General features: G+C 39.2%; 1 protein-coding gene across 4 annotated transcripts in view; it reads left to right on the top strand.

Moving 5' to 3' along the window:
• Prox1 (prospero homeobox 1) overlaps window positions 1–14,243 on the top strand; it is a 52,609-nt gene extending 38,366 nt beyond the window's left edge. For 3 of the 4 annotated variants that reach the window (XM_047520428.1, XM_047520429.1, XM_047520430.1), the window contains one exon: window positions 9,292–14,243. In XM_047520428.1, coding sequence (XP_047376384.1) covers window positions 9,292–9,480 — 189 coding nt within the window. In that variant the 3' untranslated portion in view covers window positions 9,481–14,243. The remainder of the gene's footprint in view (window positions 1–9,291) is intronic. The other variant, XM_047520431.1, reaches the window with a different exon arrangement.
• The last annotated feature ends 876 nt before the right edge of the window (window positions 14,244–15,119 follow it).

Here is a 15,119-nt window from a genome sequence, read left to right as displayed (position 1 = left end):
TTTTAGTTTTTGATGTTTTATCATTCATTTATTTACTTGTTTATTTGGTACTGGGGATTGAACTTGGGGACACTCTTCTACTGAGCTATAACCCCAGCCTAGTCTATGTTTCATTTTTGAGACAGTGTCTCACTAAGTTGCTGACAATCTCTCAACATTTCTGAGTCTGATCTTAAACCTGGGATCCTCTTGCCTCAGCCTCCCAAGTTGCTGGGATTACAAGCATGTGCCCCCACACCCAGTTTTCTTGTATTTTGCTTTTGGTTTATTTCATTTGTTTGAACTTGGAGTTGTTATTGAGATGTGCAGAGTTTGGGAAGGAAGAAAAATTTACTATGGGACAAAAACAACATTGACAGTCATTTTTCCTAACACAAGACTTCCCTGCCTGAGCAACTAAACTAGCTCCTGAAAGCATATTCAGTGAACCAAATTTTAGTCCTACAAGATAATGTTGACAATCTCTCATTCTCATTTGTCATTCTGTTCTCAGCAAGTTACCACCTTTTTGGGAACCATGTAAAACATGGTTCTATTTTTTTCATATCTGCATGCAGAGTTGATGATGGAATATTCACATCGTTTAAAATGTATATACAATTTATGAACCAGTAGAGTAGAAGATGTTAAGATGTTCTTTTCTCTTACCTGAAAGTCACAGTCATTCAAAATACTCAACTCTAGCACACTGTTGATAATTAAATGGAGTTTTTAGTAATAGGTATGTTATCAGCATCTTAAAGGTATAGAAATTGTATTGTGCATTCTGTATTTTCTAAGTACCCTTGGTCTTTTTATAAGACAAAGACTCGAATTCAGGTGAGAAAACAAAGATCTAGGGTGTGTCTCTGCTCTTCCTTCATGCTGTTCTCAGAGATGTCCAGGGGAGAGGCATGGCCAGTAGCCACCCCTCTTGCCCACACTGCAGACCAAAGTCCAGTTCCTGTGATCCTTTACCATGGAGTTCCACTGTCCCTCCTTGGCAGTTTCCATGTGACTCTTCATACCCTTTATTACATTTCCTCCAGTGGGCCACTTCCACCAGGTCACATGTGGTTGCTACTCTACCGGCATTTGTAGAGGCTGGAATGGCATTGAGGGATGTCAGGCTGTCTAACTTGGAGGTGTCCTATCACAAGCTCCATGTAGGTCCTCGCTATGGTGACAGAGGGGAAGGCGGGCTTTCCTTTTGCCACTTTTCTGATGATCTTCCTGGCTCTTTCATTCGACTGAGGGACATTTTGAGGCTACTGGGTGAATTGCCACCATGGCTCTTTCCCCAGCCCTGGCCTGGATTTGCCTCCCCCATCCCCACACCCCCTCGTACGCTCACACGACACTGCCTGGTGAGTACGGAACGTGAACAGCTTCCACCAGCTGAAACCTCTGATCCCAAACTCACTGGAGAGTTTGGCTTTTGGATTTTGGCAAGAAGGCCTGTTGCCCATCAGGTCAGCATGAATAAAGATTTCTTTCTTCCTTTCTTTTTTAAAGTCAAACATCCACTGAAACTGCTCCCAAAGCTCCCTGTCTCTCAAGACAGTTTAACCCCTTTCTCCTCGTGCGTTTTCTCTTCTGAGTGCACGCTGCTTTGTTTTATTCTTTTCCTGGGAGACCACCAAGACATCTACTATATATAAAATTTGAAAGCCAAATCAATTCTAAAGCAATCTTATCATTTTAAAGTATGTTTATTCAGCTTTGTAGTAGGAACAGGCAGACTGTTTGAAGGCCACATACTTTTCAAACCTTGGTTGCAACACGTTTGCCCCATTTTGAAACTGTCTTTATCTAGCCGAGAAAACGAAAATCTATTTGACAAAGTGGCACTCTGGCCAGTTTATCTTGCAATATGGCTTTAGCTCACTGAGTCTATTGATTTCCTTAAATTAATGTTTACAGAATGCTACTGAATTTTGCTCAACAGAACATTGTTCTTTTGACGCTTTGAAAAAAAAAAAAAAGATACAGAATGTTATTGCCGTGTGTTCCTCTGCTTAGACCAGTTTTTTTTGTGTGTGTGTTTTTTAAAGACGGCCTTGAACTATAGAGCCACTTCCTACAAGCATTTACTCTTCACATATTTAAGTAGCAAAACATGTAACTAGGAAATGGGCTCCCTCTCAGTGCCCCAAACTGCATGGATCTTGACCTAATTTAATCCTCTAAGGTCCCAGGAAGTTGAATGCCCCCTGGAGCAACAGAGGAAGAGAGACTTTAGTCCTAAATCCAGTTGTTGACAAATAATCTCCCTCTGCCTCATTTGGTGTTACCCTGTAGCAGCTTCCCAGCCAGGGCTCCTGGATAATACCAGTCCCTCCACACATAGGTTAGAGCATCCTAATAAAATATGAATACCGTGGAGCCATTGGGTGGGAATTCTAAATATAACACCTTGCTGTTTGACCATGGCGCTCAGAGTTTAATACACACAACCTAATCTCTAAAGATCTTTTTAAATCAGGCCTTCTCAGGGAAGTACATGCATCCATTCAACTACTGACAGTGTGGAAAACAGGAATTTGAGTCATAACAGTGAAATGAGCAAAAGAAAATTTAGGAAACACAGCAACTTTTCTCAATTTGTTGATTTGGCCAATAAATTGCCCAAGCAAACATCCTTAATGCATCTCTCAAAACAATGCTTTGCACCTATTTATTAATCACAGTAAAATGCTTCTCAGGAATTAGGGCTTCTTTTTTAAAGGTTCAAACTACCACCTTCGGTTTGGATATTTTATGCTTTCCAAAGCACCTTTATGTTTACTTTCCCAATTGATCCTCCCCTGCAACAGAGAAGGCATTGGAATAGAATCCCACAAGTGGCCGTGTTAGCATCCCACACCATTTCTTGTCTTATGAAGGGCCATTTAGTCCCCAACTGTCCACACAGGATAAATGCATACACGATTGCAAAGGAAGACCCTTGGTCACAGCATCTGGTGACTTTATTTCGTATGCCATGATTCCTCTTTCCTGTCTTTAGCAGGCGAGTTCAGTGTGAGCGAGGCAGGGGAGACTCGCAGTGATACTGTATCTGTTCTTGTCTTTTCATCTGATAGTCTCCACGAGGAGCTAGGAAAGCATCTGAGTTTATCCAGTGAAGTCCACCCTGTCTGCAGTACAAGTCCCCAGCTTGTGCCACTGCTGTCAGGAGATAGGTCTCTCCTTGATCAATATTTACTTAACAAACAGCAGGGACAGGCGAGTTTGTTTAGAGGAATCATGTGCACACTAGGGTGAATGAATCCTCGGGAAAGTACTTCAACTGTTTATCTCCTTTCCTAGGATCTTTGTGCGCAAGTGTGTGTGCACACACGTGTAGATGCCCTTTCTCTTCTGAACTTCTCCAAAGACACTCAGGAGGCATCTAGAAAGATGCCTCACTCTCTGTGATCGGGACATTGTTTACACCGTCAGAGAGCTCTTCTTGTGAATTCAGTTTTGAAAAAGCTCAGAGTTTTATTTCCTTCCATGCTCCTAGGCAGGCTAAACATCTCAGAAAATGTGGTTAGGATGAACAAAAAGTATAAGCATCTTCCCTTGACCCCTTTAGATGAGTGGAAGGGAAGAAAATGCAGATGGAAACAATAAAAGCATTTTAACAAGTCAACACTATATCTTTCTGATGGCCTTACATATATATTTTAAGGCCCAAAGGAAAAAAAAAAAAGAAAGAAAGAAAGAAAAAAAAAGTAGCTCTTCAGATTTTCAGGGATGCTCAGCCAGTTTTCAGCATGAGACATGTTCAACTCTAATAATAAATAGGAATTCCACGGTGCTGAAGTTGAGAGGAGACTGTTCTTTCAACTTCACTGAAACAATTGCTTGAAGGCTCAAGTCCGAGCCTTCAATGTAGTTGACTTGGAGGCATCTGGGGCTGGTTTGAGGGGTTTTGTTTCTGTGTGCAGGGAGGGGGTGAGGGTGGGGGGGGGAGTTATTTATTTATTTGATTTTGTGAATCGGAGTTGTAAAAGCCATCTGAAATATTCATGCAGAATAGTCTGAGAAGCCCGTTTCTGTTTTATTTACTGCACAGTAGAACAGCCACAGCGGATTAGTTCTACAATACCCGTAACAAAAGCCCAACAGCTGATGCATGTGATGTTAGGAGGTGACAAAACAGTTAAAGTATGCTGCTGGCTACAGGCAAGCAGTCAGCAGATGCAGACAAAAGGGTTTGTGACAAGAATAACTCTCTCTCCAAGGCGAGCAGTGAAGAGTATCCAAAATACCAGTACCCTTTTCTCCTTGACATTGTCTTCTTACAGTCAGCATTTTATTGCCCTTTTATAGTATTAGGGGGGGAAAAAGGAGGAGGAAGAAGAAAGAAAACCCACACACAAACTAATTCACCAAAACACTAGGCAGGATTTTACTTTCCCAACCCTTAACCACTTCTGCCCATACATGTGTCCAAATTCCCTTTTTTCTATTCAAGCAAGTTTGAGAAAAAAATGAGCTAAAAAGATGTATTGTAAAGATGATCTCCCTTGATAAGACTGGAATCTATTGATAACGCTCAATAGGCCATTTGAACCTTCGGTTCTTAGAGAGAGAGAGAGAGAGAGAGAGAGAGAGGGGAAAGAGAGAGAGAGACAGAGAGAGAGAGAGAGAGAGAGAGAGAGAGGTGATGCCTGGTTTGTTTTCTATCCATTTCAGTAAAGATGATTTAACTGATGAAACAAGGCTGGTGGGCCAATTTTTAAAGGGGATCAAGGATGGAGGGGTGTCCATGGAGACCTGTGCAAGGGGCAAGGTTATGGTCCCCCGCAAGAGGCGGATGAATGAGCTTATGGATGTTTCAGAGGTGTGAAAAATCAGCTTCTCTGTCTCCAGAAAATAGGAGAGGCTGTCTTCTTTTTAACCTTTGTAATTCCCCTTCTATTCTCTGTGACATTCATTCAGCTGCCAAGAGCGTTTGGCAAGGTTTGGGCCAGCGAGCACACTTCCAGTGACCGCTAACCTTGGTATGTCCTGACACTTATGATGAGTATCTGCAGGACACAGAAGGCAGGCAGCCTGCTATGTCAGGCTTTTATTATGTACTGCAGAGGCTAGGGACAGTCAGTTTAATAAAACAAATCATCCTTGAAGGTAAAGCAACTGGGAAGAGGAGGAGGAAGACGGGGGAAAAATGTCTTTGCCACTCATTCTGATTAAAAAAAAAAAAAAAAAAAAGAACAGCCAAACAGCTACCCACCCAACACACCCCGTGTGTGCGCTCAGCCCAGCTGTGGTCTGAGCAGACTTGAAACGGTCCCCTGGATTCCCCCAGTTGTCTGAAGCCCACAAGGCCCTCCTTTGCTCTGAGGAGACTCAAGTACAAACAATTGTGATGAAATTGCTAGATGCTGCGAGCCAGCCCCTTCAAATTGATGCGCACATCCAAGTATTCAAATACCTCACAATCCTCTTCTCTCCTCCAACTATCAAGGCAAAACTGTTTGGGGTGAGGCTCCCTTATTGGGATGCCTTTGTTATCAAAGCAAACTTTCCACTCTCCTCTCCTGAAGAACCAGGGCAGAGCAGCTCCCACAATAGCCTCAGAGTTCCAGCCAGAGACTTTGGAAGCCTTTTGTTTTTTCCCTGTGGCATGTCCAAAGGCATGGCCTTCCCCCTCCCCCCAGCAGCCTGCATTGTCTTGCATTCCAGCGATTTGATTGACTGTTGCCACCTGATGCCGAGGAGATATACTCTAGGGTTCATTCTGCAGAGTGTTGGGTTCTATTAAAAGAAACCTAGATAAGGGATTACTTGTCACTAAGGGATTTTCTGCAGATGTTTATTAGTGATTGGAAAGCCCTTAGGTGTGAGGAGGTACAGAAAAATATGGACAGCATCATACTCATGACCCCGAATCCTAAGATGCCCCTCACAAAAGCATCAGGAGGACCTCCCTTACTCTAGTAAATGGAGTTGGGGGAAGTTTCCAAGTAGAGGGCTGAAGATTCCTGTTTTCATGGCTGATATTTCTACCTGTGGGTGGAATTCACTAGCACCTTCTCAGATCACTTGCTATCCAACATCATACCTCAGGAGCCACCAGAAAAGATGAGTTGCTCCACTATTAGAGGGTCTCATTATAGCATTATTTTATCCAGTCCAGTCCACTGGGTGAATATGGCTTCAGAGCAACACTAAATTAACAACCCATTTCATTTGTGTACAAAGAATTCACCCCGTCCCAAACATGAATCAATAACCCAAGTTTCTTCCTGGGAATCTTTTGCATCATTTTCATTTATTTTAAAGTTCCTAGCTTCTGGGAGGCGGTTTTTTGTTGTTGTTGTTGTTGTTGTTTTTCTCAATTATAGACCCAATGCTTATCAAAGATTGGGTGCCACATATAAGTTCAAATTGCTTTAAACAAAAATAGATATTAAAAGGGAGCCAGCATAATTCAATGGGAAGATACCTTATTTCACACAAAGTCTCTTTATTTCATAATTTTTGCATCTCAGAGAATTTTATTGTTTCTTCATCTATAAAATAATGATTTCTGAACTCTTTTTTAAAAAGCTCTTTAATTCATTTCTTTTTATGTGGTGCTGAGGATCATACTCAGTGCCTCAATGTGCTAGCCAAACACTTACCACTGAGCCACAACCCCAGCCCTGAACTCTAAACTTTTGAACTTCTGTCCTATTTTGTCATTATTTTAAGCTCCCCCGCCACCACCAAAGTATTGAGGGAGAATATAAGTGTGACTCCAGAGCAAGATGGCCTAGAACAGAGGGTGAGATCTCACTATGAACTATAGTATTTATTAAATGACTCCGCAGAAGAGCCTCTGCTGAACATGTGGGCAATACACAGAATAAAAACCAGGACTCCTTATCTAAAGACACCTTAGGGTAAGGTAAACGAGACGTAAGTCGGTAAAAAGTTGCATAACACAAAGCACAAATACAAAAGATATTCTAAGACGGCCCGTGATGACAACCACAAGAAATGAATGTTGGAAGCAGAATAAAACCCACTAAAATCCTTTAGCAAGCATGGCATATAATAAGAATAATGAGCTACAGCCTGCGCAGCATCCCGGATGAAGTTGCCTTGATTTGTTCTCTTAAATCCTTCAGCTGCTCTTCCCTCCCTCCTCTGGTGCTGATGCTGTTCTAGATGTATCCACCTCCTCTGACAATCTCCACAACGCCCCTCTTTCCCCTGGCTCCCCAGACTTCCTGTGGGGTCCTTCCTGTGGGCAGGGCTTCTTCTTCCAGTCTTCTTCTCTCCTCTGGAGCCGCCGCCCACACCCATCATCCCTCAATGCTTCCTGCCATGTTGCGCTTCTGAGTGTTCAAGGAACACAGATTTTTGTAGCAGCTCCGTTGCCAATGGGCAGTGAAACCACACTTTTTGAAATGCTTATTTTAATGTATGCCAATGATTATGTTTTTGTAGCTTTTGACTAACAGCTCCCAAACCAAGTAGTTAGGGTGGGTAGTTACACTGCCTAACTGTTCTCTAGCCAGATTCCCTCTCAGTAATGCCCCTTTGATAAAATGTGGAGGATTATCTTTGGGAGGAGGGAAGAATACTCAACAAGTCCGCCTAATGACTTTGTATCTGGTATAAGGTGAGTGGGAGGCTAAGCTCTCCTCCAACAAATCCTCACTTGTATCCAGGAGCTTTGGGGGAGATCACCAGTGGTCTGTGGGAAAGCTGGATGAGTTCTCAGAAAGGAACGGTGGTTTGCACGCACATCCATTGGTGACTTTCCAAGCAGCCTTGGAAACTGTGTGCTGACAGTGTAAATGTGTTTGGTAAAGGTTACACAGAATTTGTCCTTTTGCTGAACACAAAATGGGCCCCATTTTTACTGGGGAGTTTCTACGTTTCCCTAAAAAGAACAATTGATTTGCTATTGGGAGTATTAAGTTTCTCTGTCCAATTTTAAATGTGAAAATTGGAATATTGGGTGAATACTTAATATTTATTATTATAGTTACTATCCTGATGAAAAGGTCCATTGCACCAGTTGGGAACAGGTGGGGAGAAAGGGATTTAACTTGCTCAACATGACAATATCTCCCTTTTCCTGTAGCGTATCTGAACCGAGACAAAAATCTTTCGTCTGTTGTGTGTATAGACAGACATGTCTACACATACAGCCATGGTACATTTATGTCTTTATATATCTACACTTGACGTAAAAATAAAACATCAATAATGCATAAACACACCTCTGAAAGAAATCCACAGAGTGTCAACATGTACTTGGAAAGTTCTGAGTTGGTGGCATTATTCTGTGAATCCATTTTGTTGGTATGGGGAAAGATAGACCACACTTTACTATAAATAACTTAGAAACAATAATAAATAGGTACATCAGTTGCTACTCCTTTCCCTAGACAAGAGATGAAATTATTAAATTAACAAGAGAACACGGACACACATGCACACACACACACACACACACACACCCCACATATATTAATTGCTGTGGAAGAAAAGGCTTTGCAAATACAGACGTACATTCACTAGATAATCCAGTGCCTGATATATACTAAGCACTCAATAAATGTTAGTTTTCGTAATTATTATCAACTGCATAAATCATTCTCTTATGGAGCAATTCTAATCTCAAATTCTAATCTTTCTGATGTGGTATTTCAGGATTAAGTTTAAATTTTATATTTTGTGTATTATCTTACTCCTTTATGAATGTAGAGTACTTTACAGTACAGATTGCTTTTGTACACATTTAAGAATTCAAGTCAACAGTCCTCTGATACAAATCCAGAAGCTGAGAATTTAGATTTTCTTCATTGAAATTATGGGTTTACTATATATATATATATAAAATTAACCCTATGTTAAGTCTCCAAATGTTATTAACATATTATTAACATAGAGTTAATTTATTTATTATTTGGAGAACACATTTTATTTTATGATGGAAATCAAAAGGAAATATGAATTATAGTCTGACAAATTAGCTGGAGACTTTCTTCTGGATTGAACCTATTTAATAAAATAAGCAATCCCAACTGCCGCATTTCTATTCTTTACCCTAACGTTCACAATGAAATCCTAGTCTTTCACCAGGTCTGCGTGTATGGTCTGCACAATTCTCTTTCTAAAACTCTACAAAGCTGTCAACCCCCCATTACAATGCTACTATATATAATGACTTTACATAAGAGAATAGAAGCCGGCCATTTTTAGAATATGCAGGTGCTATGTAAGCCTCTTTCTGAAAGAATGAACTTAGCTCAGTTTCCTTTGAAGAATTGTAGACCTGAAACTGAAAACTTTATTAATGCCATTGTCTCCTTGTATCAGCAGGTTCCAGAGAGATTCCTGGAAGTTGCGCAGATCACATTACGGGAGTTTTTCAATGCCATTATCGCAGGCAAAGATGTTGATCCTTCCTGGAAGAAGGCCATATACAAGGTCATCTGCAAGCTGGATAGTGAAGTCCCTGAGATTTTCAAATCCCCAAACTGCCTACAAGAGCTGCTTCATGAGTAGAAACTTCAACAACTCTTTTTGAATGTATGAATAGTAGCAGTCCCCTTTGGATGTCCAACTTATGTGTCTAGGTTTTGATTTCATATATATGTGTATGGGAGGCATGGATATGTTATGAAATCAGCTGGTAATTCCTCCTCATCATCTTTCTCTGATTTCCTTTTGTTTCCCATTATGAGGGGATGGTTATTTTCCTTCCTTTAGTTTACTTTTGCCCACGGCCCTTAACATTTGGAGACTTAACATAGGGTTAATTTTCAGGGAAAAAGAATGTTGGCGAGTATAAAGTCTACCTGAGCAAGGAAGGGCATTTGTGAAAGATGCATACGCTGGATTGGTGGCTTATTGTAAATGGCGGTTGGCCGAGGTAAACCATGACACAGCACAGCTCTACTGACAGTGATGTGTCTCTTGTTTTTAACTGTTGAGAAGGTCTGGAAACTCAATGAAACCACTTCATACACCCAAGTATTTGTTTGGTTTGGATTCAATAAGTAGCTTTTTCTTATATGTTTAAAAATAATGCCAATGACAGATGAGCAGCTCACTTTTCAAAAATACCCCCAAAGGCCAAATTAAAAAAGAAAAATAATCGCTGTCAGTCCTTTCCTAAGAGCAATGGCAAACACCCCCAAACTAGTACCAGTTTCTAAAGGAGGCAAAGCAATTTTGTACAAAACTAACTCTTTCAAGAGAAGACTGGAATCACACATGATCTTTTAGCCACCTCTGTAAACTTTATCATAGGTTCTTCACAGTAAGTGAGCTTAGATCACTCTTCATAGAAAAAAGCCCTACAGTTTGTTATCATTTTCTATTTATTTTGCTTCAGATATTAAAAGGCACATAAGTTTCAAATCTATTCTTTGCTTGACTTTGTTTATATGCTTAAAAGGATTATTATTTGTTTAATCAACTCTTTTTTTTTTTTCTAAGACACTATTTTCTGAATCCTTTGCTATAGTAAGGAATAAAGGAAATCCCAATGGACCATAAATCCTTGCCTACACTACAAGTTTGTTGACAGCTGTCAGCTGACTTGATCTTTGCCTCCTAAGAGGAGCAAGTGTGAGAATGACCTGTTTCCATATATACAGCTCCACACTACCCTGATGGGTACTCAAAGTGGCGACAGTCTAAGTGTTTTTTCATTTTAGGTATAATGTTTGAAAGCAATTGATAATGTCTCTTCTAATTCAGAAGCTAGGATTGACCAAAATGTGAGAATAGTGTATAGCGTAGGAAAATTTGGGGTTAACCCAAAAGACACAACTTCAGCACACCTAAGAAAGCTAGCTGCTATTTTAAGCTTTCTTCAATGATTCTCCTCTTTTTTCTTTCTTTCCTTTTTTTCCAATTTTTTGACGATGTACAATGTCCCATACGTGCATTTAAAAAAAAAAAAAATCTAACGGCATTCACACTTGTTTTCCTAGATGAATTTTCGTGTGTGGATGGAGTAAGAATTCATCATTCATTCTAATGGCGTTTTCCAGGTCCCTCCTTCCTCTTGGATAATTTGATATACACCTCCTAAAACGACACAGTAACAAATCTGGTATTTAAAACATACAGAACATAAATGCCATTTCCCTTAATTTTTAAAAAAAATTACATTTGACTTTGGAGACTGCAGGTTGACCCATGTGACTGACTAGCTGACCTGATCGCTGTAATTTAACATCATTTATAAATTCTGCTGATGGACAGGAATGTATGAACACAATTATTGTCAGCACAAAGCCTTAAAACCTGCTGACTTTAAATTAAATGGTGCAGTCCTGTGATGCTCGGCATCATTCAGGAGACTCACAGGCCCTCACAGTGTGGACAGAGCGTGCGGCAGCTGGGGCTGGTGCGCCAACCCTTGCGCTCAGCACCCGCAGCCGCACACATCTATCTCCCGGCTCACACCTCACACTCATGCACACAGAATCATTAGGATCCAATTGGTCATTTTTTTCAGGCTTGCTTAAAAAGAAAAAAAAAAAGTTTGGATAATCACTATATTGGAATAAAATGCTAAGGGGAATTAAAAAAAAAAAAAAAGGATTCCAATCAGCACAGGTAGAGAAGCCATCTGAACTTGACTGGTTTGGAAGAGCCTGACATTCATTGTTCATGTCAGCATACAACTGGTCTTTGCTGTTCCGTGTAATTCCTACCACCAACGTTGTGTTGCCCTGCGTGAGGTAAAAGGCGAAGCTGCAGTGTGTTCACCTGGGTAGAGTTTGCTAGGAATCTTAATCTGGGGCAAGTGAAATATCGATTTCAGACTTATTTGGATTTTTCATATTATTATCCCCTGCCTTTCTAATTTAGATAGACAAATTAAGTAAAAGTATGTGTTTACAACCTAGTGTCCATGCACTTACCCACTGAGAATAACCCCTCAGTGTTCACTGAGGTGTAGAAATTATTTCGGAGGCAAAACTGTGGCTTGAGGATAAATTCACCTCTTTGTTCTGGAAAGAGAACTCTGCCACTCTGCTTTCAGGTAGTTTCCCCCCTTTTACAATCATAGAATCTTGTGCCTCCTAGTGCATTGGAAAATGACAAAAGCCTGTCTCTCAAAAACTCCTATTTAACAGTTAGTTGAAAAACAAAAAAATCACCAACTTTCAAATCTGAACTCTCACCATGTGAAAATTGGGTCCATGAGAGAAAGTCAGCTTTCCACGGTGGGAGGGTGAAGGATGAGGGGCAGTTTACACAGGAGAAAAAAAAAAAAAAAAAAAAAAAGAGTCTAAAGTCCATGTTGAAATTCCACATTACACTTATTTTCTGCTAACTCTAAATTAGTTTTGCGTGTACACTTGAGGTTATAGTCTGTGCCTAGATCTAAATGCACCAGCGGGGGGATTTTTAAAAATCCTTCAAAATACCAGTTTTTTCCCACAAGTACAATTGTTCTTGTGCCTTCTGTGGCTTTCGATTTCATCTTTTTGACTTTATTTCCAATTACTACAGCTGCAATAAACACTAGATTTTTTTTCTGGCTGTTTGACGTAACGTTGATAGCTATGCATATTTTGTGTCTTTTTAAAACAAAGCGGGAGAATACGTTTTTGAAGAAGAGAATTTTTAGAACAGTTTGATACCGCAAATTATTTTTTCCTCAATTGTTTGAGCAGCATTCAAGTTTTGAAAATTCTTGTAGAAGCCAATTTTTTGTAACTGTGGTGCAAATCTTGTGTTTTCTTAGCCTAATGAAAAGTAGTATAGAAGCAATATTTCATACCATGTGCTATGTATGTGTGTGCAGATGTGTGACCATAAACACACATACACACATATACACACATGTAAAAATATACATATATATATGCGTGTGAAGTGGAAAGCTTACCTTTTCCTATCTAGATTTAAGAACCTATTTTAGACATTTGTTATGTTTTGTGAAAAGAATGTTCTATTTGCAACAACAAAACATTTAATTCTTACTGTCTCTCTGGCTGTTTAAATGAGGACGTTTCACATTAAATGGTAAAACACGTGGAAGATGTTAGAATGTAGTAATTGTTTAAGTAAATGTTCACCCACATACTCCTGAAGTTTGCTTTGTGCCTCCGAGTATTATTTAATTAAAGTGTTTTATGTTTGCAGAATCTTTGTTACTGTACTAGGGACGTGGGTGAATATCATTTTAAAGAAATTTAAAGCAACAAACAAACAAACAAAAGCAAAATGGAAACACTAAAGCAAGAGGGGAACTTTTATAAAGCAATGTAAATATTTAACCTCATGGCTGTTGTTACGTAAGACATGAGATTTTAATAAATAACTACATTCTCACAACATCTGTTGGATTTATTAGGAACACTACAGTGACTGTATAGACAGTTGAAAGCATTCTTGAAAATCCTGCTCTCTACTTTTAAAAGATAACAGTCTCTTTTATCAGATGTCAAGGGCAAGGGTAATGCAGTTTCTGTAAATTTATGAAGTTTCTTTTCTATGTACATGAAGACATTTAGTAAGTAACCCCCCCCATACACACACACACATGCAGGTTAATATTGAGTCATAATGCTAAAGATTTGGGGGCTTTCAAAATAGGATGCCCCCCAGAAGCAGTCATAAATTCATCAAAGAAAAAGTGGTTTACAGACTCCCCTGAAAGAAGCAGTGTATATGTGAGGACGTGCAAAATCTCTTTGCCATGTATATTATAGAGTATTCATTGGTGTGAATAGTACAAATGTTTCCTCTGGTACAAACTCTGTGTTTGCAAATTACAAGAAGCATTGTTTTCAAAAAGCTCCCCTTAAAAAATGTAACTGGTTGATATGAGTAAGCAGTTACTGTTTTGCACTTAAATGTTATGTTGAAGGAAATGCAGTTTTGTTTTCTGTAGATCTGTTGGTTATGAACCATCTGTAAAACTCAAGCTAAAATGCTCATATTCAGAGCTGGGATCAAAACTGGTATTTAAGCTTTGCATCTTCTTATAATTATCCTTCTAAGAATATAACAGAATGTGGAAGCGTCTGGACTTTGAGTCTTTTCAACTGAGCCCTCTCTCAAATCAGACACCCCCCGAAAATGCACAAACAGGAGCAGAAAGGCAAACGGGCTAGCCTGCCTTGGGGAAGATGGATTCATTCTGTATTTTTTAAATATTCAATTTCCCTACCTAGGGGGATAAAGCATTTTAAAATTGTATATTACCACTTCAAATTTAGAATTAGAAAAAAAAAAAAATGTATTTGGGGTTGGTCTCAGCACTACCTAGAAGAATCAAAGGTCATGGCTTCCCCCAATATTGTCCCAGCCATTCTCATATGTATATAGTATAAACCGTGACAAAACACTGCCTTTATATTATTTAGCAATATGTTGTAAATAGCATTATGAAGCTCTTTTTTTTTGTAATAAAGACCCTTTGATTTGAATATAGTACAATAACTGAACTGATAAAGTCGATTTTTGATTTTTTTTTTTTTTTTTTTTTAGCTAGAGGCAATTTCAATTGTGGATTTTTGTTATTGTCTATTGTTCTGAAGACTTTGCATAATTTATTGGTTTAATTTATCCTAATTTATTTGATGAAGGTGTACAATTTTGTATTACCAAGGATGTACTGTAATATTAATTGATATGATAAAAACAATGAGACTCCCTGTCCATATTAAAAAGAAAATTAAAAGGTGCAGTAGACAATTGATTTTAAAATAAAAGTTAAAAAAATTAGTTTGGCAGCTACTAAATTTTAAAACAGGAAAAAAAATAAGTTGTTGTGGGGAGGGTGGGGAGGGGGTTTTACTTTGTGTGTTTTAAGCTTTTGTATACTCTCCAAACTTTTACCTTTTGCTTTGTACCACTTAAAGGATACAGTAGTCCAATTGCCTTGTGTGCCTTCCATCTTCTCTTAAACTGAATGTATGTGCAGTATATATGCAAGCTTGTGCAAAATAAAATATACATTACAAGCTCAGTGCCGTTTGAATTATTTTTTTTATTTGAAATGCATGACATTTCCTTTTTTGGACCTGGGTTCAATTTTAAGACAGTAGGCTGGTTGTGATTGTAATCTCAAGTATGGTGTTTTCCTTGTGTGACAATTCTTAGTTATATAACCCCAGCCTCAATGCACGCAACTCCTAGCTCTTTCTTGCAGTAAATGCTGTAAATGGCTA

This window comes from Sciurus carolinensis, chromosome 12 (genome assembly GCF_902686445.1).
Source record: "Sciurus carolinensis chromosome 12, mSciCar1.2, whole genome shotgun sequence".
NCBI classification, from domain to species: Eukaryota; Metazoa; Chordata; class Mammalia; order Rodentia; family Sciuridae; genus Sciurus; species Sciurus carolinensis.
This window is presented reverse-complemented; position numbering and strand designations above follow the sequence as displayed.